Source organism: Fistularia commersonii, chromosome 14 (assembly GCF_037954325.1).
Source record: "Fistularia commersonii isolate RoL2024-O1a breed Wild chromosome 14, RoL_Fcom_v1.0, whole genome shotgun sequence".
Classification (NCBI taxonomy): domain Eukaryota; kingdom Metazoa; phylum Chordata; class Actinopteri; order Syngnathiformes; family Fistulariidae; genus Fistularia; species Fistularia commersonii.
The window spans coordinates 12,394,187-12,419,312 of record NC_141297.1 but is presented as its reverse complement, the minus strand read 5'-3'; the positions used below and the strand labels follow the sequence as shown (position 1 = coordinate 12,419,312).

General features: G+C 37.2%; 1 protein-coding gene across 1 annotated transcript; it reads right to left on the bottom strand.

Moving 5' to 3' along the window:
* Positions 1–1,116: 1,116 nt before the first annotated feature.
* On the bottom strand, positions 1,117–22,987 carry itchb (itchy E3 ubiquitin protein ligase b). Its single transcript, XM_086159374.1, has 24 exons — positions 22,839–22,987; positions 19,598–19,689; positions 17,949–18,090; positions 16,640–16,764; positions 15,505–15,639; positions 14,815–14,860; positions 14,533–14,714; positions 13,794–14,058; positions 10,419–10,514; positions 9,454–9,628; positions 9,145–9,214; positions 8,847–8,931; positions 8,239–8,367; positions 6,390–6,462; positions 5,877–5,948; positions 5,232–5,320; positions 4,430–4,589; positions 4,171–4,304; positions 3,601–3,741; positions 3,249–3,369; positions 3,014–3,118; positions 2,545–2,641; positions 2,048–2,120; positions 1,117–1,369 (listed from the first exon to the last, which is right to left on the bottom strand). Exons 2-24 carry the CDS (start codon positions 19,665–19,667, stop codon positions 1,270–1,272), a joined length of 2,685 nt encoding a protein of 894 aa, XP_086015500.1. The 5' UTR covers positions 19,668–19,689; positions 22,839–22,987; the 3' UTR covers positions 1,117–1,269.
* Positions 22,988–25,126: the final 2,139 nt, after the last annotated feature.

Sequence of the window (25,126 nt, the reverse complement as noted above, 5' to 3'; positions counted from 1 at the left end):
AAAGATAGATTAAACACTACTTTAACATTAGCGAACTTGGTGACTCTGTGCAGATGCACACACAAACCTAACCAGGTGCTCAAATGAGACACAGTCTCTCAAGGTAAGCATGATGTTGACCTGGGAGTAACATATTGGAAAAAAAAAGAAGACAGAAGCAGTTGGGGGATAACTGCCAGCCTTTCACCAAAAACTAAGAACTGCAATTGAACCGCAAAATATTCTTTGTGTAAAATGGAAGACAAAGTTATTTAAAAAATACATCACAGTGAGGTTTTTCCAAGTTTCCAAAATTAGATAAGATACTTGCAAAGTCCTGAACACCCTCTTAATTTAGCTCCTAAAGGGAACTCCTCAGACTTTCTCAGAAATTTAGATCAGAAGGAGTAAAATCTTGAAAATGGATGCTAGATTAACCTTCCTAAATACTAAGTTCCATCTTAAATTTAAGCCAACAAACCCTGGCCCTATAAAACTAGGGTCCCTTTCAGATCTGCTGTAGTTTCGCCACTTTAAATACTGGAGGTTACTACACTTCACCACCACTTGGCAATTCACAGATCAAAACACTAAAGAACACAACTGTATCTCACTCTTCTTATGTAGGATGTTTCTCCCAAATATCTTTGAAGCACCAGGATTGTCAGTTATTTAAGCTTAAATGAGAATAAATCCTTTTCACAAAAAGGACTGAAAATAAAGTACTTTCAATTTAAAGCTGAGTGTTTTAGTACATTAGTTTTGAGGAGACAAGAAAAAACATTTGGGTGACAATCTTATGGTGATGGTTAAAGCAGTATAATTTAGAGCAGCATTTTGTGCAACATTGAACTTTCAATGTGGCCTTAAATTTAAAACGTTGACTTTTAGCTGATGATTTAAAGCAGAGCCACAAAAGACAAGACATGACTGTTGAAACAGTGGTGAGAACTGCTTCCTGGACCCACTCTCAGGAGACCCTGTCGCCTGCTATCCATGTGGGAAGGACAAAAACATTTTGCATCCCTGTGATACAAATGTTACAGTGGGGGAGATTTAAGGATCCCATGCATATTTTGGTGCACATTCTGAGGTACAGAACACTACATGGTCAGGAGTTGACGTGAAAATGGTACGCATGGTTGATGCCAACTCCTTCCTATGAACATGCAGCCATCAGTCTTGTACCGAAAGGTGCGTGCATGAAGAACTGGCCTACTATGAAGAGGCTCCCTGATTTGAATGAACAATGGTCCAAATTTCTGCAAGTTTTTTTTTTTTTTTTTTTTCTTATTCCTGGCCAAAGCCCTCCGTCTCTTCAATGGCAAACATTAGCTTCTCCTTCAGCTGCTCATAGCTCTTGTAGGGTGGCAAGTCCAGCCTGTTGAAGCTGTGGAGGGATAATAAAAATTATGATTTTCTGCATGCACTATTCTTCTCTAATGTTTATTGTTTATAGGTATTAAACCCTTACTAAAACAACAGTCTGCCCTGGAACGCAGAGCTAGATATGGAATAACAGTCAGTATAGATTACTTTGCTTGCTAGAGGGTTAGATATTTAGTCAACTATTTACTTGTCATTCTTTTTTAATTAATCTCTTTTTAAATTACTTATTAAAATTGATCTGTCATTATTCTGATAGGTAGAATTGACACTATTTTTTACTTTGAAGAGGAAAAAAAAAAGATCTGTGCTCATTTGAATATATTGATACATTAACTGTGGACACTGCTGTCTGGACATCAATGGAGATTTTCCCATCATCCAATAAACTAAAACTAGTTGATTAATCCAGAAAACAAAAAGCAGACATATTAATAATGAAAATATCAATACCTGGAAAAATTACTAATTTCCTAAACCAGATGCTGTCCTGTATCAAGTTGTGAACAATGTTTTTCAAATTGTATCGATTAACCAAGCAAACAATCCATTCATTAAATGGGACAGAAGACCTCAACTACATTCCCTTCATTACATATCCTCATTTAATTTTATTTCTAGACCTCAGTGCACTGAACAGACAGACCCCTTCAGAGTGAATCTCTGCAAGTTAGAAACTCACCATGTGTGGCTTCTGGGAAGCCAGTTTTCTTTTCCCACTTTCTCAATACAGAACTTCTGGGGACCATTGCTTCCTGAAAAATAAAGTAATTACAGTGAACTGACTCATATAACTTTCATATCATTTTCAGATCAGCTCACTGAAAAATTCCATTTGAATGTACTGATGAAGAGGTAACATATTTCAGGCTGATACAGTCAAGAATACAGATGACTATATATTGAATTTTTAATACATTATCATTATTATTTTTCTTGAACATTTTGGAAAAATAAAGGTGCGTCTCTTTCTACATTAGTTAAATATCCGGAGTCTCTAAAGTTAATTTGAATATTCAGGGCCTGTTCTAAAGTTACATTCATTGGTGTTTGAAAGTCAGCGATAGAGCAAACATGTACAGGAAGGCCAGGAATCAAACCACAAGAGGGTAGCAACGATGTGGCTACCAAGGCTGCTTGAACTTTAAAACAGCCACAAAATACAGCCGTAATTATTACCCATGAGGTCAGCAAAACCTCCAACAGGCAGGCGACAGGTGCCGGTGACAAACTGCAGCAATCTCATCCTCTTCTCGTTGTCCATCTCTTTAATGAACTGCAAGAAAAAGGTGGATGAAATTCAAACACCGAATGTTCATTTTATCCAAGCCGACAGCTAGGTATCGGATAAGACATTACATTACAGTCATTTGGCAGCGCTTTTATCCAAAGAAACTTACAATGGAGATGCCAGGGATTGAACCCAAGAGCTGATACCTGTGAAGCATGCACTCTACCATTGAGCTACATACAATGCGCTTAGCTGTATCGTTTAAAAGATAAGTATCTTTAGAACTACACACTTTAATCTGAAATTCATGTACTCTTGAAAAATAAAAAGAATTATCTTGTGTCCTCTCTTTTTCATATTTGTCTCAAAATATCATAATTAAGTAAAATAAGTAGAAATTCAGTCCATCACCCTAACCTGCCAGAACCAGACGATTTGTTTGCTGCTGCGAGCGTAGTGTCTGTATATGGTATGTCTCTGCCAGTCTGCAAGGTCAATCTCCTGCATCCCACACAGCATCACCTGGAATTCAATTGATTTTCATTACACATAACTGTGAAACTAAGAATTTCAGTTCAAATGTGTTTCAAGGGCATCATTTGCAATGCAGAGGTCAGACAAATATATCCAATGATAGTCTGTTCAGCTGTACCTCAAGCTCTTTGGCATCAAAATACTGCAGGTACTGCTGGGGTAGAACTTCATTAAAGCCTTCAAAAAATGCTTGTGTTTGCTCTTCCACACCTCGGGACAGTCTCCACTCAGCTACCAATCTGCAAGATAAAACACACTTAAGACCCCATTTGGGGAAACTTCAAAGTGATACTAATACAATCTGACTGAAAACCATGAGCGTCAATAATTTCAAAAATCTATCAACCTAACTGCCCAAACAATCACTGATGTTGAAATACTTAACAAAATGAAACTATGCCAAATATCTTGTGCGTGCAAACATAACTGGCCAATAAAGCTGATTCTAATGCTTATCAGGAAAAACTCACCTGATGTACTCTTCTTTGTTTTCCTCAGTCACCTGGATGTCTCCACCTCCAGGTTTCAGGTCATGGGTAGTGATTTCTCCCAGGATTTCTTTGTCCACAGAGAAAAACATTTCCAGCCCACATTCTTCTATGTTGTTATCCCTAAAGAGGGTCAAAGACGGTCACTGCACCGCTGTAATATGTGTCTTGAACAAAAATTGACCATTCTTTAAATTATCATAGTGGGAGACAAAAAAAAGCATTATTTCTTTCTATTAGCAAGGCATTGTTTCTTATAACATACAGGCTCAGGAGAAAAATCCTGGCAATTAACTACAGCATAGTATTTGCTACTTAGATGTTTGCCTTTAAAGAGACACCAAACTGAAGGTCATACATTTAACATAACAACTGAAGTATTTCTTCTCCCTGAAGACTCTTTGAAAAGAATTTCAATTATTAAACAGACTGCTATTACTATAAAATTACTATACTATACTATTACTATATGGCAGTCAGTCTGACTTTTAGTCACAAGAGAATTAAACATATGGCAGGCTTTAACATGTGCTTTATTTACTATGTACTTACTTGATCCATATTAGGGAGTTGTAGAACTCTGGGTCAATTGACTCCAAGTCTTTAAGGGCCAGAGGCTTGTTCAGGATGCGTTTGTAAAATGGCAGGGAAAAACCAGTGTCAATGAATTTGCCATGGAAAAGAGCCTGAGAATTGAAAACAAACAGAGGCAAAGAGTTTTTTTGTTTAGAATCAAAGAACAAGTAAACAAAAATGATTCATTTTTGTGTACTGATGAAGTAAAAGTCCCAAGTGAGATCAAATGGCTAACCATGGCAATGAAGCGTCCAATGAACTTGAAATACTTGAGGTGGTCAGGGTTAATATACGAGGCTGGATTGATCTGGAGACAGTAATTATCTTTGCCAGCATATTCAAACAGACAGTACATGGGGTTCAAAACCTCATGGGACAGCAGGAAGAACCACTCCCTGAAAGAAAGTAAAAAGAGACTTGACATATCTGAAAAATCTAGAAAACAAACAAAAAGAAAATATAGCTAGTCTATCACTTGTGGGATACTCAAAGTAATATTTGTAGTATTAAAGAAAAAGAATATAGCAAATGATTTTTTTCAATAATTTCTATAAATCATTATCAATGGTGTCCTTAAAATCAGCAGATTCCAACCCAACCCACTTCAATGAGAAATTAATCTAGGATGACAAGAGAGATTTTGGATCTAGTCAGTATAGACCGCTTAAGCTTTATGTATCTGTATATTCTATTTCAATTGCCTATAAACACAAATGAATGGCATTGGAAGTAAATTTTACTTTGAATTATGCCAAACAAGTGTAACACATATACAGTATACAACAGATAGCCATGGTTTTTAATGTACTACTTCAGTGATCAGAATCTTCAACATGTCCTGAAGAGAGGGGGCAATCTTCTACATGGGTTGGGATTATCAAAAAATTGAATGATTAAGCTGAACCAAGGGAAACAACAATCGTGATTTTACATTGACCTGATAGTTTTGAAGAACATCAACTAATCAATGCAGCTACAACAGGCACAGAATTACAACAGCAGGTATTCAAAAACATTCATTTTTGAAGTCTATTTACCTGGCAACTCCACCATAGTCAAGGCCTTCCTCCCCGGGGAAGATGATCCATAGTCTCCTTCGTAGATCCTGAGAGTTAAAACTCATGATCTAAAATAAAAGGTTTGTAAATTATGCATTATGCATTAATTACTTTTATAATTGTGGTACCAGTGATACTTACAATACATGACTTCAGTTTACCATGATGAAATAAATAATCTATTTGTCTAACTCACTCCATGTTAACCATGTTGTACAAAAGTGACAAATATATATTCCATTTAATTGTGATTAATGTAGTTATGATCATTTAGCAATAAATAATACTATGTTTATTTCATATGAAAACTATCTGAAGTAACACGTATTAAGCTGATTAAGAATTCAAATTAAAGTTCTTGATTTATCAGCAAACTTAAGCACATTAAGAACTTATGGTTGTAAGTTCTTTAATAACTGCATTTTAAAAGTAAGTTCAGAGAACTGTGTGCCAATTTTGAAACTACATTCAAAATCAGAACAGGAAAAACACACTAGCTAAAACTACGTCAATACATTAGCATAAGTCATCATTCAGAGGTGGAAGATTGTGTACACAAAGAAAAGCCAATCAGATGACTGCAGAGGGTATGGTTGATTTCAGTGACTTGTGCAGTTCTTTTACCTGCTGGAAGGAGTCTTCAAACAGTGTTTTCCTTGATACTGTGATCTTGATGTGTTGAGGCATTGACAATTGCTAGAAGTAAGCAGTTTGCAATCAAATACCCTCTTTGAACCAACAAATCACAAGATCAAAAATTCTAATCAAAAAGGAATTAATATGATACACTAGGGCTCGACATTTCATACAAAATACATATGCATACATGGATTTAGTATCATGATACTATGTAAAAATTCATTGGTTAATAAATAGCATAAGGCACGATAATATCCAATAATATAACTACATCATAAGCAGAAAAATGACCTTAAAGTTAGCAGGAAAAAGTAACAAAAATGACCAAAACCTATATATTACTTTTATTGCAGCATGACAAGAAATCAAACACACACAAGAAAATAAATAAGAAATGTGTTTTTTTCCAACATTTAAAATTATACCATTCTGCATTTAGAACCCTTTCAAAAATTGTCAATGATAGGAAAAACTCAATGTGAATGTTGTTAGTGTTACCTGGCACCAGAATCTGAAGTACTGCACTTTGGCTTTGAAGTCGCGAACATATGTGATCTGAGGTCCATTTTCACTGTTCGGGGACAAGAGATTGAAATTAGTAAAAAGTGTAACAATAGAGGTAAATATACAGAGAGGGAGCTGCATTGCGCTTTTGTAGACCTAGAAAAAGCATACAACAGGGAGCCGAGAGAGGAAGTCCGGTATTGTATGGAAAGGTCTTGGAGAGGCAGAGAAGTACGTTAGCCTGGTGCAGGACATGTATGCTAGCTGAGAAATAGAAGTGAGGTGTGCTGCTGGATGTAACAGAGAAGTTCAAGGTGAAGGTGGCGCTTCATCAGGGATCTGCCGTGAGCCCCCTCCTGTTTGCAGTGGTGATGGACAAGCTGACAGATGAGGTTAGACAGGAATCTCAATGGACCATGATGTTTTCAGATGAAATTATGATCTGTAGTGAGAGCAGGGAACAGGTTGAGGAAAATCTTAAGAGGTAGAGTTATGCTCTGGAAAGGAGAGGAATGAAGGCTACTCACAGCAAGACAGAATATATGTGTGTGAATGAGAGGAACCCGAGTGGAATGGTGAGGCTAAAGGGAGTGGAGATCGAGAAGTTGGAGGATTTCGAGTACTTAGGCTCAACAGTCCAGAACAACAGAAAGTGTAGAAAAAATATAAAAACAAAGGGTTTAAGCAAGTTGTGTCAGGGGTACTACGTGATAGAAGATTATTAGCCGGAATGAATGGAAAGGTGTACAGGACAGCGGTGAGACCAGCGATGCTGTATGGTCGAGATACAGTGACAATGACGAAAAGATAGGAGGCAGAGTTGGAGAAGGACAGCACATGTTAGATGTTTGGGAGAGAAGGTCAGAGAAGCCAGACTGAGATGGTTTGGTCATTAACGGAGGAGAGACATTGAGTATATTGGTAGAAGGATCCTGGAATTTGAGCTGCCAGGCAGGAGGTCGAGAGGAAGACCAAAAAGAAGATTTATAGGTGTACTGAGAAGAGATATGAAGTTAGGTAGTGTGAGACAGGAAGATACAGACAGTAGGGTTTGATGGAGGTTGGTTTACTGTGGTGACCCCCTAATAGGAAAAGCCGATAGGAAAAGAAGAACAATAAAAGCAAATAAAGAGTTAAAAAAAAACCAAAATATTTCACACAGTACACAGTAGAGTTGTTGTCAATGTCCTACACTATCCAATTTGTCCCATTAGCCTCATTTTAAGAGCACAAATTAATGTGCAGGGATGATTTATTTTGTAGTTTATAGCATTCTTTTGTGCGAACTGGTGCAAAAGTAATATAGCACACAAAACTTGAGTCATTAAAACACACTCAACAATAACTGAACCACTTGTATCACTTCAGACTCTTACAATTGCTTCAAACTGGATTTTCCAGTAGTGTGTAGACAAAGACAAAAATAAGGCCATACGCATCATGTGATGTAATGCTCACAAATAGTCAACGGGAGTCAGCTGAGGTGTTAAACCTGAGAATGCCAGCACATGTAAAAGACAACATGATACATGAGTCATTTCAGTGAGAAGTCACAGATTATAGAAAATAGAGAGGGCTTCAAAAGCAGTGGCTCAAGTGACAAAAACTAAAAACTATGAACAACCTGCTAGATTACAGCAGCCTGGTGAAGTACTCCAAATAAAAATGTATTCAGTTCCAAAACAAAATCTTTTAAATATTAAGCTATTTGAAACTGAAGCCCATTAGCTGCTTATCAGTATTTAGTGCCAACCAAGGGACACCAGAAACACTGGCAATCTGGCAAGGAACCCTCTCCTGTTTTATCACATTCACTTCAGAAGAAAAACTGGAGGTCACATACAGTGATGAGTTTCCAGTGCGTGGGTCGATGTAAGTGGTGGTTCTCCTGTTGTGGTCTACAAAGTAGGGAATGCCATCTACAGTGAACCTCATCTCCCATCCTTCAGGTAGTGGCTTTTCATTTAGCAACCTACAAATAAGGCCAGATCACATTTCTTATTATTTCTGAAGCCACTAAAACAAAACAGTAATCAAACTATCACATACAAGGAAAGGTCAGTTAACGAATGTGGCAGAGTCTGTCAGTCAAATAAGATTAGGATCCCTTTTACAATACAGACTGGCAATAAGAAGAGTAGAGGGGCTGTGTTTGTGTAAATTTGAAAATGAATAAGTCTGTTTAAGATTTACAATGCTGACATAATTTTTTTAATCAAATTCCAACATTAAAACTGATACTTACGGGTGAATATTAAAAAACAGATTAAATTATTAAAAATCAAACACTTATTTTTTAAGGGTCGATGCCTGTGACTCCAGAGCAGACATTTTTAATCTAATATATCCAGCTACTATCATACACACTCGTTTGACTGACATCATTTTACTCACTGATTTTGAAATGGATTAAAACATATAACAAAAAAATAACAAAAAACAAAACCTTACCCTTGTGTTCGAGGGTCCTCCCATTGTGTGGATCGTGTAGGGTGATGAACAAAATAAAATCTTCCATTACTGTCTGTTCTCTTTTCTGAAAGATACATGTAAAAAAACATCAAGTTACTCAGAGCAATCAGTTACTCCATTATAGATTGTATACACACGGAGAACATCGTAAAGCAGAGTTGATCCCAAAACAACCAAGCTCTTAAATTACATGTTTGAGACATTAGACACTTGGTGTGGGTAAAATTGTGTACAGTATAAAGTGGGTATCGCACAATCAGAGCTTGAATGGTCTTACCCCATCCATGAGGAAGAGGACCCAGAGGATCAAACTCTTTATTCTGAGTGGCTGATGCTTGGTCTTGTGACTATAACACCAAGAGAACCAATTAAACAAATGGAAAAAAAAACATAATTATTCTCTGTGAAACACGATTTCGTTACTTTGTCTTTTGCAGAACATGACAAGAACATTATGAGGACAGCAGGGAAACCAGATGGAGGAACAAACAAAAGATATTGTGATTAAAGCCAAAGAAGCATACAGTTCATTTTCTAACGCTATTGTTGTCTCTCGGCATTCAAATGACTACAGAGAATATCTCACCCCAAATATGAATCTCTGGTTGAATTGTTGCATGGCTCCCTGCAGCTGACTGCGCTGGTGCTGCCACTGCTCGTAATTACGTACAGTCTCCATTGTGGGGCGCTGCCATGTGGTGGTTCGCGTGATGTGGTCAACAAAATAAACCCTCCCCCTCTGGTCCACACGGCGCTCCCAGCTACAGACAAAAGGGGCATGGCCAGAAAATAGTAAAGTGCACAATAGCAACATTTAGATGTGGATATATCTTAAATCTAATCACTGATTCGATTTTCCTGAGTTTGCATAGAGTATAATTCTCATCCAGAGTTTGGCTGATTCAACATTGATTTCTTTCCAAGAAATATAGCCCTGTTTATAGCCTGAACAATTAGTTTTAACATTTTCCATACATTTCTGATACCCAGACATTTGCAGTGTTTTGAATAGTGCAGAATGTACAGAGACTGTGGATTGATTGGGGGCAGTCTGGTTCGGATGGTAGAGAAGTAATCTTGGAACTGAAAAAGTACCAGGTTCAATTCCCAGGCTCCCTGTAACCCATTGAAGTGTTGAACTCCTTATTGCTCCAGGGCAATACTCAGTGGCTTCCCGCTAAGTTAAATCAGGAGGATATGCATTTACAACTTGTCCTTTGGTGTCACATTTCTCTTTCAATGATAACATTGAATTGTTACCCTTATGCCAATTCATATTATTCTTCTGTTAACACTACTGATTACACTGCTGCATTTCCGCAGGGCTCCTGTGAATTTATACTGACATCTAATGAAGGTCAGATGTAATCTCCACTAGATTTGATGAAAAAGATAAACAGTGGCCATCAGCTACTGAGACGAACTACCACAAAAAACAAAATCAATCACTTACTTTCATGCGCTACAAATAAAGTACATTTCTGTTACATTTAAAATATTCTCGTTCCATTTTAAAAGAAAAAACACAACGAATAAAAGACATGTCTTTACCCAGGAGGCAGTGGTTCAGGGCGCTCCCACGATGTTCTCTTTTCCACATGATCCACAAAATACACTCGACCGCTAAGGTCAACCCTCTGCTCCCACCTAAATTAAAATAAAAGGCAAAATTGAGGCAGTGAGGACATGACCACAGTCATTTAAATATTTTAAAACACAGGAGACATTCTTTGAGAAGATGTCAAAATAGACAGAGATTCACATTACTAAAAAAATATTTAAAGATATATTTTGATACAATCTGAATGTTAACATACTCAGCTACTCTCACCCAGAAACAATTTTTACACACTTAATAGAAAACTAAAATAAAAACTCATGGCATTCTTTTGGAACACTATGGATTTTAATTGAAAATGTGAACAAAGTCTAAATGTCCCCCATACAAGTCGCCAACAACAATAACTTCAAGAGAAGTTCCTGAAGTATTTTCTAGCATCCATGCACTCTCTTCTTTATGGCTTCACAAATGAATAATTAGTTATGAAAAGCTTGCCTTATAACTGATCTTTCGCTGCTTTAGGACCTACTGATCATTCTCAAAGTCTAGTTTCTTCTTTTTAGAACTTCTTGTTAATGTTATAGCAAACTATAAACCTATTTCTAACCTCATACTTCTCTAAGATTCTTGGGAGTGGTTGCAAATCTGTTAGGTGACTTTCTTCATAACAGTGTGCTATTCAAAGCTTCCTAATCAGGCTATATCAGTGTCACAGCACTGAGACTATGCTGGTCAAAGTTGCAAAGGGCCATCTACATGCATCAGGTTGAGATTATTAGATTAGATCTCATTGCCTCATTTGATGCCACTCATCCAATCATCACATCTTATTGAAAAGGCTAGAACATTTGATTCGCATAAGAACTGCACTGGAATAGCTCAAGTCCTATCTTTCGGAGAGATCTCAATTTGTACATGAAAATGAAGTGTGATTTGTATGCAACACACTAAGCACTGTTGTTATAATAGGGTCTTTGCTGAGACAAGTAATTCTTACTATATATATGTTTCCTTTGGGTAATATTATCAGGGAGCACTCCATTAATATCATGGTTATGCAGATGGTGCCCTGTTGCATTACCACTGAAGCCTGATGAAACCAGTGGGTTAACTTAGCCCCCAGTCAGTCTTAGGGCACATGTGTTAAACTCAAGGCCCGTGGGCCAAATGTGGCCTGTCAGATCATTTTATGAGGCCCACAAGAAGATCTTAAAATAAACAAGCCAAAAGCAAGCATTTCTGACAATTCATGCCGATAATGTTACCCACAAAGTGACGGCCTCCCAACATTAGATTGCAGTGTATCAACATCAATGCGATTTTCAACGAGTGGTATTGAGAGATACAAATGATTCCTAAATATCCAGGAAGAAAAAAGTTGATGCAGATGGATGGCTGTTTCAAGAAAGACCGGAAGGCAAATACATTTTTGTGCTTCAAGGACAAAAAAAATGGTGTCCCTTTTGTGTTATCAGGCAGTGTCGGTTGTCAAAGAGTACAATCGATGTCGGCATTTTGACACCAAACATAAAATTACGATGGCAGCAGAATGTATTCATGGAAGCAACAACAGTGCAGCAGTGCTGCAGCAGTGCGAGCTAGCTTTATTGTGGCTGAAGAAATCGGCCAAGCGTCTAAGTGGTATGCAGATTGTGCCTTTTTGAAGCAGTGCATGCTGAAAATCTGTAAGCAGGTGTGTTCCTGTCAGTTTATGTCAGTTTATTAAGAAACACCATCACAGATCGAGTTACGGAACTAGCAGGAAACCTGGCAACACAGCTGGCCGAAGAGACACTCAGCTACATAGCTTTTTAATAAGCTCTTGATGAAAGCACAGACAACACAGAAACAGCACAACTATCCATTTTTATTAGAGGCATTAAGTCGGGCCGTTATATCACTGAGGAGCTGTTGAATCTAGTTGCTATGCATGGGACCACAATGCGATGGGACATTTTTAATATAGTGTAGAAGTCCGTAAATAAAATGTGACAAAAAGGTTTTGAACAAAGTTAATGTCAAATGTAGTGTTGGATAATATTTTTCTATATTCACTTAATAGTTTGATCATTGATTGATGAGGTAATGTGGGTTTCTTAACTTGACAATATAAAAGAATTTATGTTGTAACAGAGCAACTAGTAAACATATTTTTTTTATATTTATGCAAATGCATATGAAACTTGAATGAGTAATACATACAGCGTTATTTAACATTAAGGAGTAGTTACATTTATTTTACATTAGGTTACATTTACAATGTTACCTTGACATGTGGCCCTTTGAGGGCAAGCATTAGGAAGTGGCCCTTGGGGAAAATGAGTTTGACACTCCTGTCTTAAGGAAATAAATGCCTTGATGACTGCCATTTTATTGTTGCTTAACTGTAGTTATAGATCCATTCGTGTTGCTCTACCCCAACAAACACGCACATACACTCACACCAGTCGGAACAGGAAGTCTGGCCACATTGAGCTCGATTTGGCCATGGTTTGTGTTGGGAAAAGGCAGCTGTTGTCAAGTGCTTGCTCGTGGGGGAATGTTGGTTTCCTTTTTATAATTTTAGAGTGTGTATAAGAGTCTATACGCAGTGTCATGAGATAGCTGTATTGTGAATTGGTACGAGAATTAATCTCTGACCTGACTTGGAATAGTCACCTGTTGTTTTGAGAAAAAGAGGGTAGATATAGGAAAAAAAAATATCGTGAAGAATTCTTACAGTGTGATTTCCCCCGAAATCAGGTATATGCTACTCAGCATTTTACAATTCATCATGCCCTGCAACAGCATGTTGATAGCAATCTACAGTATCAGTCAAGTGTAAGACAGCAGAATTAGTAATATAATATAATTCATAATATTTCCTGTAGTTAATTCTAACTTGCAAGACTGCTGAGTTAAAAAAAACAATATTCAGATATCCCAGAGTCTGGTGTATGACTCAATATCAAGACTCTCTCCCTTCAAAATATCCTACTAAATTAATCTCTTTTTTTAAGTCCTTAAGGCTCTTGGTGTCAGAAATTATGCTGAAATTATTAATTCACCCAAATTGAGGTAGGGATAAGTTTAATACATGTTTTAATTATAATGATTAAATATAACATTTTGAATGTAAAACATTGAAAATGATGACTGAAAATTTAAATTTTAAAAAATATAGAGCCTTTTTCTGTTCTGTTAAATTATCTCAAATCATCTTGTAAAGAATATATATCAGTTGCTTTACCAGATGCTATGCTTTCTAAATATTCAGGATAATTTAGGTGACTGAATCAAAGTTTCCTATTACCTGTGTCAAAAGTAAAACTGATTTATAGTGATATATTACACCATAGAGAAAAGAAAACAAAATGAGAACAAACCCTGGGGGCAATGGTCCAGCATTGACTGTAGGTACCCTCGGCGTTACAGTGGAATTGATGCAGTAGGCTGGTTGTCGAACTGTTGTAGATCCAGTGCTGGGCACTGATGGGGAACTCCTGTCTGCACTTGCCAAAGGGCTGGATTCTGGAGTTGATGAGGGTCCTGTGACGGGATGGGATGAGGGTCCTAATGTTCGCACAGGTGTGTCTGAACCTGACTGACCATCACTGCTATCGGCAGGTGCAGAGCTGCTGTTGGATGATACTGGGAAAATAACCAGACATGAATGTGAGAGGTGAGGTAGGTTGGTTGGATCAGGACTGCAATAACAATGTTGGGAACTTTCAGGACATTATTTAGATTATTTTGCTTCAGCTCCGTCATTCTGGCAGTGCCCAAGCCTTTCACTGCTTTTGGAAATAGCATGAAACGAAGACAACGTTACCTGTATAAGACTGACTGATGAGCTTTGCACAGCTTTGAACAGTAATGTGATCATTTCATTTAAGACCAATCTATAACAGAATATTTGCCCCTCGGGTTGTCGCAAAGAAAAGTCATGTCCAGCAAGTTCTGTTGGTTTGGCCCGGAGGTTAATGTTTGACATTTATTAGATTATGACCAGGCACACAGTGTAGAGAGAACACTTGACCTTTGTTTCTTTCATGACTTCTTTCACTCATATTTATTTAGAAGTGTTTAGATGACACAAGAACAGACTTTCAAAAACTATCTAACCTGGAGAAGAGGTGGGTCTGCGTGGAGTTGGAGGAGGGGGTCTTGAGGGTCTGGGTGGTCGCAAGGGCCGTGTGACCCCTGATGACACTGACGGAGATCCTGTGCTGTTGACCGACCTTCGGCCACTTGGAGATGACCGTTGCTCTATGCCATCCACCACAGGAGAACTGTCTCTACTCCTCCTGATAGAAAAGGGAGTGATAAAATGAATAGACCAGGAATAAGACAGAGCACATAAGTAAAGTTAATGAAGCTTGAAACGAGATGGGAATGGGAGCATACCTTGAGGCATAATCCCCATTATGTTGTGATTCCCCATTTGTTTTATCTGAAGAAAGAAAAAAAAAATACAAAAATGTTACACAATTCCAAAACCCAAACTGTCTGAAAATACAACAAATGGACCATCAAAAAGCAATTCTTAATCAATGCAGCTGACAACCTCTCTTTCAGTTCCTCTGCAGAAAATGTGCTAACATTCTCATCACACATTTTACCGGCAGTTTTCTATTCAAAGAAAGGAACAGTCATTTGGTCAGTCAAGGGAGGTTGTCCGTTAGACTGCAAACAGCACAAACCCTCTAAGGGTCATGTATAATACCTTACATTTGAAAATGCCAGACAATTTCAGTTGCTCAAACCCTTACATACCGTACCTCCCATTCACTTGAGCATGTATATTAATATGTGTGCGTATAAATCAATTACGTGGGATGATCAATCAAACAGTTACCACAAATTTATCCTTCAATGTGGCATTCAACTTCTTGCCAAGTCTATCAGCACATTTGAAAACATGAAATTATGTGATTTCTTCATTTCACTAAACTAAATAAACGTCCTAACTGCTAACATATCTGTCAGACTGTTAATTGTTAAAAATTAGAATAGTAAAAATTTAAAGTTACATTTAGATTAAAAATGTGAATAACAGCTCGATTGACAGATTTTTTTTAAAAAACTCTAACTCACTTTGATGGTCAACCTCCGCCTTGGCAAACATCTCCGGGTCAACAGTCATACCATCCAAGCAGACTGACAGGTCTCCCACTACATCTGATCGGTCTCTGTCAGCACACAGCTGTATGGTCTGCACCACCTCAGAGACTACAAAAAACCCAACAAGAGTAATATCAGAAGATCATGACAATGACATTGACTTCTTTAAATGATGCTAGTATTATTTCACCCAGCCTTCAGATCGAAACCGAGCAGTAGATAAGCAGGACTAAATGAACTTGTGGGACTAAATGTTTTCTTCTTAAACATCAGACTGAATAAATTGGTAAAATGTGCTATGAAGACAAAAAAGGACAAGGAAACTAGGTTTTCAGTGCTATTCAGTGCTATATTTTGTCTGTTTATAGTCCAATTAAAAACTAAGTTGTATGTGATACAAACTTCCCACAAACACGCATCAAGTCCTTGCAACATAACTAACTGCTGCATACATCAGTGCAAAACAACAGGTGTGTACATCTACTGTAACTTACAAATTTGCTGTTGTAGTGCATATAAACAGAAAATTGTTATAGATTTATTTCTTGGACTTGACCGAACGAGATTGTTGGGGGGAGACAACAATGTTTTTGAGTACAAATATTATATCCTTATAAATTAGCTGATGTTTTTTGCTCTTCAAAAATAGTAATCATATGGGGGTTATTTGCAAAATGTACTAGAATGATCAAACACATTAGATGCGAGGTCACTATCCAAAAAATCCCAGTTAATAATTAAGTGATCAGAAACTATTTTCTTTATTATTTGAGCAGAAAGTGTTGTTATAGCTGTAATAAATTTCACAAATACTGGAAAATTTGAAGGTTTTGGTTAGGCAAAAAACACTTTATCAAGAAAACAGTTTTCTTCAATAAATGGTTAACAGATATTAAACTTTAAATAAACATGAAGCCAAATCAAAGTCAAAGTCCTACAGCTGGTCACCTGCTGACAAGTTAACAACAAATCTGATTGTAGATTGATAAAAAGTCAAGATATGCTAACTGATATCATTCTGTGCCTTTCCAGTTGAAAAAGGTTGTAGCTACAGCAATGCCAGAAAGAGAACAAAAATATTTAGCGTCTGTATAAAGCATTAACTCACTTTTCATGTCGTTAGATTTGAGTGTGTCACTGAGATCCAGTGTTGCAATGCCTAGCAAGATGTCTGACTTTAGGGTCTGGTGGCTCCATACACGAAACACCAGCTTGCTGAATGGAGTCACAATTCTGGTGAGACAAACAAATGAATGCATGGAGACTTTTAGTGGCTAGAAAGAAAAGCTGTGCCTTGCACTTGCTGACTGAGCATTAGATGTAAAGAGCCCTCAACGGTTTAACTGTCGGGACTCACCCGACTTTTCCTTAGAGACAGTTTCATTCTCAGCACTCTCTTTTTCAACCAGAATCTGATCTACTTGCCTGGCCACAATTTACAAATGTAAAAAAGAATCATTAATGTGTGTTATACCACATTGTCTCTTTTCAGAAATGTATTTAGCAGATTAATGTAAAAGCAGGGTTAGTTTGCAGCCCCTCAACTACGGCAGCTGCGTGAGCAGCAAGTCTTTGTGTTTACATGAAAGCAACCCACAGACAATGAAGTTCGGAATCTATTCAGGGATAACAAGTGGCACTATGGTAGTTGTTTAGCAATTCCCTTCAGCACCATCAGGAAAAGACATTCGTTGGGCTCAGTACTCGTTACACTCTATAGGACACACTTGTTATAATGAATTTCAACTTGGGCCCATGTGAAACATGAGAAGAACTCTATATTAAGAGGGTCACTGGACCGACTGGAGGATCACGAAGCAGCTAAAATTAAGAAGACATACACGTGTCGATGTGTAAGAGGCAGATATGCATTTGTAAAGTAATGTTTGGAATTGGAAGGTCCTTTGAATTATTCATACATATTTTCTCCCCACTGTGCGACATTATACTTGCCAGTAAGACCAATTTAAAACACATGAAAAATAAACAATTATCCTGAGCTTATAGATCCTCCCAGACATTTGGTCTTGCATGATTGTCTTGCCTTTGTATTTGCGGCAAAATTGTGGCATCTAGATACTTTATCTACAACCTTCATGTACTGCTCGTGCAGAATAATGTATGGCTACCTAATGTCTGCAGTCTGTCAGCTAAAAAGCACAACACTATAATTTTAATTGACGTTCATATCAAACTTTAGCAGACAAATTATAAAACTAAAATTATTCAAACACTGAAGGTATCACTAAAACCTGTGAAACTTATTCCACAATGCAGGAAGGAAAAATATTAAAGCCTTGCATTTACGACCTCCTTGATAAATGTCTAGCTGGTATTAAAGCTACTCTAACAGGAGCCACAAAATTGGAAGGTTATGATAATCACAAATGCAATATTTTTTCTTAACATCGACTCACACAGTGAGAGGTTGCTTCCATTTGGGGCTGTGAGTGTTGTTGCATTTCTCTGTTTTCTTGGACTGACCGTCGACTGCCACTTCCACATAAGGACTGGGGCCAAACCAGTTCTTCTTGTTTTCTTTTAATTTTGCTGACAGCACTAAACCCGGAAGACAGAATAAACGTAGTTCAGGAGATAGTTTGTCATTTTAGAGACAGAGAGATTTGATTGAAAGATACAAGGCAAAAACAATTCAGATTTCAGTTCACAAATTAAAATTACAGTGGAAAACAGCATAACTCTGTAAGTAGAGCTAACAACTGGACATTAGAAAAAACACAAGAAATAAAGAGGAAATAAAGGACATGAATGTCAGACGAATTGAGGCATGTCATTTCTAAAAGTACACAATCTGTGAAACTTCATGATGTACAACATTATATAATAGCAGAATCACACAAGTCAGGACATTCAAATGCAACCTTTTTATAGTCTCACAGCCCTTCACATAACAATAGTTGTTAATGACTGTGAAAAGTGCAGGTAAGACTAATACATGACTGATGGCACTGAGCTTTCCAAATGCCCCAGTATGTGTACAGTTTAAAAGTGAGCCAGTATTAAGTGGGTAATGTGAAACTGAGACTAGTCATTTACAAAAAGAAAGTTTTACAGACAGTTTTATTTCCTCATTGGTTATTGTGCTGTCATTAACCTTATTTTGATCTGGTAAATACACTCCTTGGCCATTTTATTAGATACACCTGATTTGGCTCTACGCATCTTGTGCAAGAGGACTAACTAACTAACTAACCTGATTAACTGTTCATGAATCTAAATAGCTACTCAAGTAATCACAGGGCAGCTACTAAATGTATTTTGGCATATTCACACGGTCAATATGACCTGCTGAATTTGAAACTGAGCATTAGAATGGGAGAGATAGGTGATTTAAGTGACATAGTTATAAGTGCCAGAGAGGCTGGCCTGACCATTTCAAAAACTGTTTACCTATTGGGATTTTCCCCACATACAACAATCTCTGGGGTTTATAGAGAATGGACTGAAAAAGAGAAAATATCATGTGAGCAGAATTTCTCCAAATGAAATTGCCTTAATGCCAGAGATAAGAGGACCTTTATTACTCTGTGCCACAAAGAATTAACGCAGTTCTTAAGGCAGAAGGGTCTCCAACCTGGTCCAAGCAAGTTGTGCCTAACAAAGTGACCAGTGAATTAATATATTCTAAATGGCTTTCAAACATCATCTTTCCTTGCTGGATGCGCTGAAAATGAAAATAATTCAAAAAGCTAAAATGGTTTAGGTTTGCTTCAAAACTAGAAACATCACTTTGGTCATCTTTGCATGAGCTGAACTAAACCTCCCAAAGCCAGGAAGACAGTGAGTTAGGGCACTTAGTTGGCAAAAAAGAAGTGCTGTGAAGGACAAGGCCTATAGGATTTATTCAATACAGGACAAAATGAGAGGGTCTGAGAAAAGGATTTAACAATGTGATAACTACCGTAGTACAATGAACATGAATATTGATTGGAACTCAAAATTCAAAATAAAAAAAATATAATGAAATTAATTAGTCTGCAGCCTAACCTTATGAAATAAACAATCACAATATTTGTAATTGAGCCTCTAAATTAATTTGACTTACCAATGATTTGTAGCTGTGCTTTCATAGGATAACCATTGGTACTCCCAGACTTGGTGACTTCATTGGCCATGACATAGAGCTGGGATGAAGGCCTGCAGCAAAGACAGCAAATCATTAGAGCAATGTCGAAGAGGCTTTCCTCTTCTGCAACTTTGTGGCACTGAGAGAAATATTTAGCTCAAGTGTATAACACTGTAAACTATTGACAGCTTAAAAATAGCAATGTTCAATCTGATTGCTCGTGCAACAGTGAATAAGTGAATGATCTGGTAACTTTAAGCTTGACGAACAGTTGAAATTTCAGTTTGATCTCTACTTAAAGCAATAACCATAATTTTCTTTAATTAGATGCAAAGATGCACTCACTTCATAGTGGTAAGTCAGACATACACTCATCATTTAAATTTAAATTCAACTTCTTTCATGTTCTTAAGAGAAATCAAAAACATCATATTTACTGTGCTACATAAACAACAAAGAGTGAATTTGCAACACAGTTTGCTTTGCCTACAGTATTCCATGACCAGCTGTGTGAAATAATACTGCATAAATACTACTTTGTCCAACATCCAAACAATTACTTATTAAGGAAGAGTGAAGTAAAGACAACATTTAACATGCAAAGGGTTATCTTTTCAGGGACTTTTACCACCAGAACCCAGAGGAGAAATTTCACCACTGTGATATTTTATGCATTAGAGTTTGAACTCAATCCATAGAGTAAGTACCGCCAACTCATATGAGCAAGTAACCTTTAAGTGATACCTTGACACTGCACAATCTTTAGGGGTTATAACAATGCACAAAATGAGGCATAGGTGTATTGTGTGAATGCTTTGATTAGACACCGTACTGTTATCTCTACATCTTCAAACCCAAGAACTGCATACACCCATCAATATTTTTGATCAGACACACCTTGAGTCATGCTTGTAAAGAGCAGTAGCTGGTCTATCAGGGTATCACTAATCATTTTGAGAGTAAGTTCTTTGACTAGAGTCTTAGTCAAATATCTAAGCGGTTACTTCAAGGTACGTGCTATATGTGCAATAGGTAGTTTTTGGACCAAAATGAAAACTTGAAAACGAAATCAGCAGTATGCAAAAAATATCAAATCAGGCTGTTAGAGAAGGTTCTCTGGCAAGCATAGACAATTATAGACACTTAATCTGGTTAACTGTAGACTGTGATGTCAAAGTCAAGACATCTTGAGCAGACTGTGTAATTAAGAAAGCAGATGATGGCTTCTCAAAATGTTAAACTGTGTTGTGAACAAACCAAGGACTATCTACAAAAAATATATTGTCAGAAAAATCGAACACCTTTTCATGTGTTTATACATAAAAAGTAAAATTTCTTGCTTGACAGTCTTTAAAATACAGAAAAGCTTACAGATACAGTGACAACATTGCTGCTTCACTGTCTATCAGAGAGGATAAGAAAATGTCAAAACAACTCCTTGAATCTTGTCTGTTACATTGATGGACCAATGAATTATGAAAGGTGCTATGTCTGTCTCGTCCAGTATGCAGATGGTGGAATAGGAGAAAGCGAGGAGCTTTGGGATAAACTTTCATGTTGGTGACTGCTTTGGTCTCTGTCAATAATTCATTTCAGCTGCTGACAGGGTTGTCCTGCAAGGTGGGTGACCAGGTGTTCTTTGAATATTATAATCAACAGTGACCAGCATTTATTTATTTATTTTAAACCAGCGTCATACTTTGGACTGCACCCTGAAGCTATGTCTAAAATGTTGCGAACATGATTTTGAAGGATCCCAAATGACTACATCCGTAGTAGTTCTACAGCAAGTTCTTCAAAGGTATTGAATTTGCACTTGGAAAAAATATGACTTGCACTTCATAAATATCAATTGATACAAATTATTTTGCATGGTAATCGAAAATTCAACACTAACAACTTGAGGGACAAAATGTCCATCAGACTATGGGATCTTTACTACTAAAAACAAAAGTCATAAAGTGCACAAAACAATAAATTTCTCCATTACAATTGAGAAAAACAGATATCACCGAAGGTACTGCCATTGTTAATGGTCATAACATTTTGCCTAAACTGAGGGTGACGCCAACTAAACAGGCATGAAAACAAACTCCCTATTGAATCAACAGACAACTACAACATTGTACTGCCAGTGTTGGGGGTAAAAGGTGGCAGACATGAAGACACAAAAGTAACAACATAGTTGTTGTTAACTGATAACTAAGGCCTAAATATCAGGTCAGATTTTCTCCCAGTTGTCATGCTTATATTTGACTATAATTTCACTGGTTATTGTAAAAAAAAAAAAAAAAAAAAACACTTGTAAACAGAAATGATCTGCAGCAACCACAATAGTTAGCCTTGAATATACTGGTCCAGTGGACATGTCTTTAGGGTTAAACGTATGTAGGTGACATTGACAATATTACTTATAGCCCTATTCATTTAAGTAGGCACTCAGATCTACTATTTTGGCTTACTGGGTGGAAGTGACACTACATAGAATGGAACAATTGTACATCTAATCAATGACACCCACGGGATGGCCTGTTAAATTTGACAGCAACAGGCTGGAGAGGCAGAAACTAACAGCAAATATTTCTTGAAACTAGTAGGTGCAACTCGCCTGACAAGTTTGAGCCTGAAATTATGATGTAATCTCAGCTGATAATGCTAGGCGGCACAGAACTTTTAACAGTGGCGGAGCGGTTATTGGTTTCCACCTACAATATATCGACATTAAGTGTGGCAATTTGTTACCTTTGAATGAGAAACGCGGATTAACAAGGCAAGGTAAACAACTCAGGCTGTTGAAGCTGGCATATCCATACATGAACAACACCAATACGAACGTTCTTTTGTGAACGCTCTTTCAACCCCGACTACTTTATTGGCATAGTTGAAAGAGCGTTAATAAATATAAGATCGATCAATCATTAGCTTTGAATAAAGCGCTAATGCTAACTTTTAAAGTCAATGTTCTGAGTGGCATAAGAACCACTCTGACACGACAGTACTGTGTATTTACTGTGGCAGTGAGGTATGAGGAGTTCCTGAAGACATGTTGAATGTCAGCTGTCCACTTGTGCTTCTAGCCTGTCTCCATCCAGCCCGGCTAACTGATAGCGTGCTAGCTTGTGTCATCATCATGGCAAGCTGGAAATCCCAAAGTCCAATGGCGATAAAGAATTTAAAAAAATCTAAGAGACGTCGCGTTTATTTTTCTCCAATCGCTTACCCGGATCCGAAGGGTATCTGCGAAGTCAGACGGCTAAGGCCGTGGTGAACTTCAAGCCTTCGTGCTACAAGACGCTTAGTTTTTTTCGGGCTTTTACTTCAAGGAAACAGAAACTTCCACCATCTTCGTAAGCTTGCATCACGTGACTGAAACAAGGCGGGGCACAGGGTCCGCCCCTTCTGCGCTTTGATTGGACCAGAGTTTGTAGCCCGCTGCTCAATTAAAGGCTTCTTCCTCAATTATTTTTTTAGTTTTTGAAGTTTAGTTTATATTAGTATTTATTTATTTTGCTAATTTGAAATTATTTTAATTGGCTACTTATCATTATGTCGTAATTTAATTTAAAAAAGGAAAAACGACGGCTTCTGCTTTCAGACAAAAAATGTGATTTTTACACTATATGTTACTGATTCAAAAGTTCAAGATTCAAAATTTTTGCCACCACTTTTAATAGTTGCATTGCTATACGTAAAAAAAATAAGGTTTACGGTCTGCATAGACATAGTGCACCATTTTTGGTTTATTTTTGAAATGGTTGTATTAAATTATTTCGGTGTTCCCATTGACTAATAGTAATGTTTGTTGTCCATAAGGGAAATATAATTTTAATAAGCATGTTTTACATATTTAATATGTTGGATAATAAAGAAATGAAAAGCAATAACTCGTTTTTAAAGGTTACAAGTCATCAATATCTACAGAGAGAGCAGGTGTCCACAATGCTACTGTATCTCAAATCAGATAAAGGCTATGCCTTACACTTTTTCTCTTCAAAGGACCTTGTTCCCACATAGAGCAACTCTCAACACTCAAGGAGGAACAACATCTTGACTGAGTGAAAGCTGAGAGATGCTGCAGCGGACTAAATACATTGCATTAAAAACAGTCAGACAAGCAAAACTGCAAAGGCTGATCACCTAATTTGTTTATTTTCTGTGGATGACAATGGTTGTATATCTCCGAGAAGGACCGGGTTACACATCCGCCTCGTGCCGAATGTCAGCTGTGACTGGCTCTAGGCCCCTCCTGATCCATAGTGCAGGAAAAGAAATATAGATTTTAATCTCTTAATAGTCTGGTTTTTTTTTTTTCTTTTTTGTTAATCAAAATCAAAATAAAAAAGAAGAACAACAACAAAGGAATATGTCTAATTTTGTCTATGTACCCCAAATGCATTTCCCAAACTAGAAAAGCCAGCAGTCCCCCAGCTCGAGAATCTGATATATCTTTTTTTTTTTTTGGAAAGGTTACAGGCTTCATTTCACTGTAGCTCGTTTAATGTCTTATCAGAATTAGGGTGAAAAGTGTACATTGAAGATCTCTGTTACTTGCATTTCTATGTCTTAAGGGGAGGCCAATACATGCTTATTCTATGCTGATACAGTAAATAACAGAAGTGTAACAGAAGATATTTGTCTTGACACAAGACTAAACAAATCACAAACCACAAAAAGTTTCCCTCAAAAATTATAGAACTGATACAATCTCATTTTACTGTTCATCAAATTTGTTGAAAAAATCAAATTTATTGTCGATTTAAGATCATCACAGAGCATAAGTGATTTAAAGAGGGAGGCGTAAGTATCACTGTGTTTGGAAATAGCTGTAGGGCAGCCAAAGATTTTGAAACAGAGAAGTCCAAAGTCCATAAATCACATCTCTCACATATGGTGCAACTCCCTCAATTTTGTAGATAGCAAATGATTATCATAGATAAAGTCTACATATATTGACGGGCCGATATTTGACATGTTTCGACTTCTGCATTCACCACACCAGTGAAAAGTGCTAATTGTATTTAATTGATGTCCACTAGAAGGCAGCAAAAGCTTAAACTTTAAATACAGTGTAAAGCTCAGTTTTGCATGCCCCCAATGCACATATTTAATGCTCATGTTCCAGTAATGATATGCGAAATGTCATGTATTAATCCAGAACGAAGCATACCGTTAAACTGCTTCATAATCTATTCTTTACGATTCAGGCGAACAAGATTTTTTTCCAATGTAAAAGTTGCTAATATCAATAAAGGTTGTAAATGACAGTTAGTAATACATCAATAGCTATGTAATTATCTTCTAATAATTTGGCTTCACCAAAAACATTACGTTTTCTTCCCCAACCTGCAACTCCCAAAGTCTGTTAGAACAGAGGGAACCTCTGGGATTTGAGCTGAACCTTCTCCAAGAAATGTACTAAGTTGGCGATTGTAATTGTAACTGCCATTGCAACAGAAAACCTTGGCCAGGATTGGTCTTTACAGATTGTTGTACAAACTTCTGCAAAAC

Bases quoted from the DNA above. Each gene is read 5' to 3' on its own strand.
- itchb (XM_086159374.1), bottom strand. From the start codon at position 19,667: ATGGCCAATGAAGTCACCAAGTCTGGGAGTACCAATGGTTATCCTATG. The intron at 18,091-19,597 runs GTAAGTCAAATT...TTCCGGGTTTAG, and splicing joins AGCACAGCTACAAATCATTG to TGCTGTCAGCAAAATTAAAA. The intron at 9,215-9,453 runs GTGAGATATTCT...TTGGTGTTATAG, and splicing joins ACCAGAGATTCATATTTGGG to TCACAAGACCAAGCATCAGC.